Source organism: Budorcas taxicolor, chromosome 17 (genome assembly GCF_023091745.1).
Source record: "Budorcas taxicolor isolate Tak-1 chromosome 17, Takin1.1, whole genome shotgun sequence".
NCBI lineage: Eukaryota > Metazoa > Chordata > Mammalia > Artiodactyla > Bovidae > Budorcas > Budorcas taxicolor.
Genome location: NC_068926.1, coordinates 61,744,862 through 61,748,991, shown reverse-complemented (window position 1 = coordinate 61,748,991; position 4,130 = coordinate 61,744,862). Strand labels below are relative to the sequence as shown.

At 44.3% G+C, this 4,130-nt stretch overlaps 1 protein-coding gene across 1 annotated transcript; it reads right to left on the bottom strand.

Annotated features, from left to right (window-relative positions):
* Positions 1-3,575: 3,575 nt before the first annotated feature.
* Positions 3,576-4,130, bottom strand: LOC128062637 (epithelial-stromal interaction protein 1-like). The gene has a single exon (XM_052655152.1). It carries the CDS (start codon positions 4,128-4,130, stop codon positions 3,576-3,578), a length of 555 nt encoding a protein of 184 aa, XP_052511112.1.

The following is a 4,130-nucleotide window of genomic DNA, read 5'->3' as shown; positions in this document are numbered from 1 at the left end:
GGTAGCCAGAGTATTGGAGCTTAAGCTTCAGCACCAGTCCTTCCAATAAATATTCAGGGTTGATTTCCTTTAGAACTGACTGATTCGATTTCCTTGCTGTCCAAGGGACTGTAAAGAGTCTTTTCCAGCACCTCAAAAGCATCATTTCTTAAGCAGTCAGTCTTCTTTATGGTCCAACTCTCACATCTGTACATGACTACTGGAAAAATGATAGCTTTGACTAGACAGACATTTGTTGGCAAAGTAACGTCTCTATTTTGAATATGCTGTCTAGGTTTGTCATAGCTTTTCTTCCAAGGAGCAAGCATCTTTTAATTTCATGGCTGCAGTCACCATTTGCTTTGATTTTGGAGCCCAAGAAAATGAAATCTGACACTGTTTCCACTTTTTCCCCATGTGTTTGCCATGAAGTGATAGGACTGGATGCCTTGATCTTTGTTTTTTGAATGTTAGGTTTTAAGCCAATTTTTTCACCTTTCCTCTTTCACCTTCATCAAGAGGCTCTTTTGTTCCTCTTCACTGTCTGCCATTAAGGTGGTATCATCTGCATATCTGAGGTTGTTGATATTTCTCCCAGCAATCTTGATTCCAGTTTGTGAGGCATCCAACCTGGGATTTTGTATGATCTGCATTTGGGGTGGGTCCTTAATCCAAAAGGCTGGAAGGTTCAAATCACAAACGCAGAGAGACAGAGGGGGATGACCATGGTAAGACAGAGGCTGGGGTTGGAGCGATGTGTCTGCAAGCCGAGGAACATCAAGGATCACCTGCAGTGAACCAAGCTATGAGAGAGGCGTGAGACGGATTCTTCCTGAGAGCCTCCAGAGGAAATCGTTCTTGCCAACAGCTTGGTTGCAGAAGTCTGGCCTCCACAACTGTGAGGAATAAATTTGTTGTTTAAGGCCACCAAGTCTGTGGTAATTCATACAGCAGTGCTAGGAAACTAACACAACTCTGAAATCAGAAACTCCTTTAGAAACTCCTCTTATTCTCATGTAATTGTCTCAAAAGGGGCATCTGTGTTGGGATTCCGTTCAACCTTTTCTCACCCACTGCAGTTCTGCCTCCGTCTGTCTATAAGAATTGCATTCTCTGAGTTCACTCCTGATCTTTTAACAGTCAAATTTGCTGGATATTTTTTCTGTTAATTCTTTACCTGAACTGCATGACTCATTTGACATGGCTGATCAGCCCGCCTTCCCTTCTCTCTACTCCTTTGGCTCTCCTTTCACTAAATTCTCTTGATTTTCCTTGTATCTTTTCCATCTCTGCATTATCCTCCTTCCCACCTCTTAAAAGTTGAAGTGAAAATAAAAGTGAAAGTTGTTCAGCTGTGTCCAACTCTTTGCTACCCCATAGGCTGTACAGTCCATGGAATTCTCCAGGCCAGAATACTGGAGTGAGTAGACTTTCCCTTCTCTAGGGGATCTTCTCAACCCAGGGATTGAACCCAGGTCTCCCGCATTGCGGGCGAATTATTTACCAGCTAAGCCAGCAGGGAAGGCCCTTAAAAGTTGAGGTCCCCCCAAATAGAGTACTTGTCTCCCTGGTATCCTCTTTGGGCAATCTTATCATTTCTCTTGTTCAACCACCTTCTCTATGCTGATGATTCCCTAATCTTAATCCCCATTCCAAGCCTCTTTCCCAAACTTCATTTTATTTTTTAAATTATTATTTTAGTTATAGCTGCTTTACAATGTTGTGTTTCTACTGTACCACAAAACGAATCAGGCAAACATATACATATATCTCCTCTCTTTTGGACTTCCTTCACATTCAAGTCACCACTGTGCATTGAGCAGAGTTCCCTGTGTTATCCAGTATATTCTCATTAGTTGTCTGTTTTATAGATAGTATCAATAGTGTATATATGTCAGTCCCAATCTCTCAATTCCTCCCACCTACCAAGCTTTAGAAATTTATGTCCAGCCACTTGCTAGACATTTCCACTTGGATGTTCCCAGACACCTCAAACTCGACCTGCCTCCGACCCCCAAACTTTTTATCTCCCTTCCACACCTGCTTCTCTCTTTTCCCTCTTGTAATTGATGGCTTCCCCATTCATTTAGCCATGCAAGCTATAAACTTGGGTATGGACCTTCCTTCTTGTTTTTTATTGATTCCCAAGTCCAGTTCAATCACCAAGGTGATGGAGAGGGCAGGAGGAGATGGAGCCAAGAACATCGGTGGAAAGGTTAGACTGAAAACAGAAAAAGAAGCAATTATACTCTTCAGGTGCTAAGGAAGGGCATGATGATGGATGGGGATGAGGATGGGGACCAGGTACAGGGTAAGAAGCTGAAAAAGATTGAACCTAAAATTTCTCAGTGAGGAGATGTGACAGTTGCTTTCATATACCAAAGAACAACTATAGGAGAGAGAAGCCTCAGTGAATAGAATCAGGGCTGAAGGAGCTGTGGAAAGGTGAATTGTGGTTTAACCTAACTAAAGTGTTAGTCACTCAGTCATGTCCAACTCTTTGCAACCCCATGGACTGTATCCCACGAGGCTCCTCTGACCATGGAATTCTCCAGGCAAGAATACTGGATTAGGTTGCCATTCCCTTCTTCAGAGTATCTTCCTGACCCAGAGATTGAATTTGGGCCTCCTGCATTGCAGGCAGACTCTTTACCATCTGAGTCACCAGAGAGGCATAACTAAGCCTAACCTAATTAAATCTAACCTAACTAAGGTACCCTCTGAAGGTCTCCTATAATGGAGGCTGCTGCTTTAAGATTTAGTGAGCTCTCTGTTCATTCACTCAGTCACGTCCGACTCTTTGCAACCGCTTGGATTGCAGCATGCCAGGCTTCCCTGTCCTTCACCACGTCCCAGAGATTGCTCAAACTCTTGTCCTTCGAGTCCATGATGCCATCCAACCATCTCATCCTGTGTCATGCCCTTGTCCTCCTGTCTTCAATCTTTCCCGGCATCGGGTCTTTTCCAATGAGTTAGCTGTTTCAGGTGGCCAAAGTGTTAATGCTTCAACGTCAGCATCAGTCCTTCCAGTGAATATTCAGGGTTGGTTTCCTTTAGGATCGACTGATTTGGTATCCTTGCTGTCCATGGGACTCTCAAGAGTCTTCTCCAACACCACAGTTGAAAAGCATCAATCTTCAGTGCTCAACCTTTATGGTCCAACTCTCACATCTGTACATGACTACTGGAAAAACCATAGCTTTGACTAGATGGACCTTTGTAGGCAAAGTAGTGTCTCTGCTTTTTAATATGTTGTCTAGGTTGGTCATAGCTTTTCTTCCAAGAAGCAAGTGTCTTTTAATTTCATGGCTTCAGTCACCATCTGCAGTTTTTTGGAGCCCACGAAAATAAAATCTGACAGTGTTTCCATTTTTTTCCCCCATCTATTTGCCATGAAGTGATGGGACTGAATGCCATGGTCTTTGTTTTTTTTTTTTTTTTTTTGTTGGCCACAGGACAAATGCATTTTATTATGTATTACAATACATTACAATACTAAAATACTTTCTTATTGTCTCCAGGCAACATGCTCCCGTGGAATCCCTGTGTCTCCTTCAACTCCTCTGATTGGCCAAGAAATCAGCTTTCATCCATTATTATTGCTGATGCTCTCTAAAAGTTTCTCTTCTGAGGTTTTCTTGAAGTCTTTTTTTCTCCTCTAATTTGTTGCTCTTCTCTCTCTGAGCTGCCCTCATTTTTTGGACTTCAGCTTCTTCAGCTTCCTTCTTGATTCTTACACATTCTTCTCTTTTTAGCTTCTTCTGGTATTTAGATTGTATCAGTTGAAGTTGTTGTCTCCGCCTGGCTTCAGCCTCTGATTGGCTTCCCCCTAGCGTCATGGGCGGTAGGGTAATGGACTTCACCCTTTGTTGTTCCTTCCACCTTTCCAGCTCCTCCAGCTCTTTCGCAGCCATCTGTTGTATCTCATTTCTTCGTTTTTCATTTGGTGCTATCAAGGTATACGCACCTGTGAACCTCGGGCCCGCGTGCTCCGTGCTCTCCCGCGAAGGCCTCTCGGGAGCCGCCTCCAAACCCTGCCTGGGCGCCTGCGGTGAGCCCAGCTCCCCGCGCCAGGCAGGAGGGTCCCGGGTCGGGCAGGAGGCGGCGGGGGCTCCGAATCCGGAGCCCTGCACCCTGGTGCCGGTATACAT

Bases quoted from the DNA above. Each gene is read 5' to 3' on its own strand.
- LOC128062637 (XM_052655152.1), bottom strand. From the start codon at position 4,130: ATGTATACCGGCACCAGGGTGCAGGGCTCCGGATTCGGAGCCCCCGCC.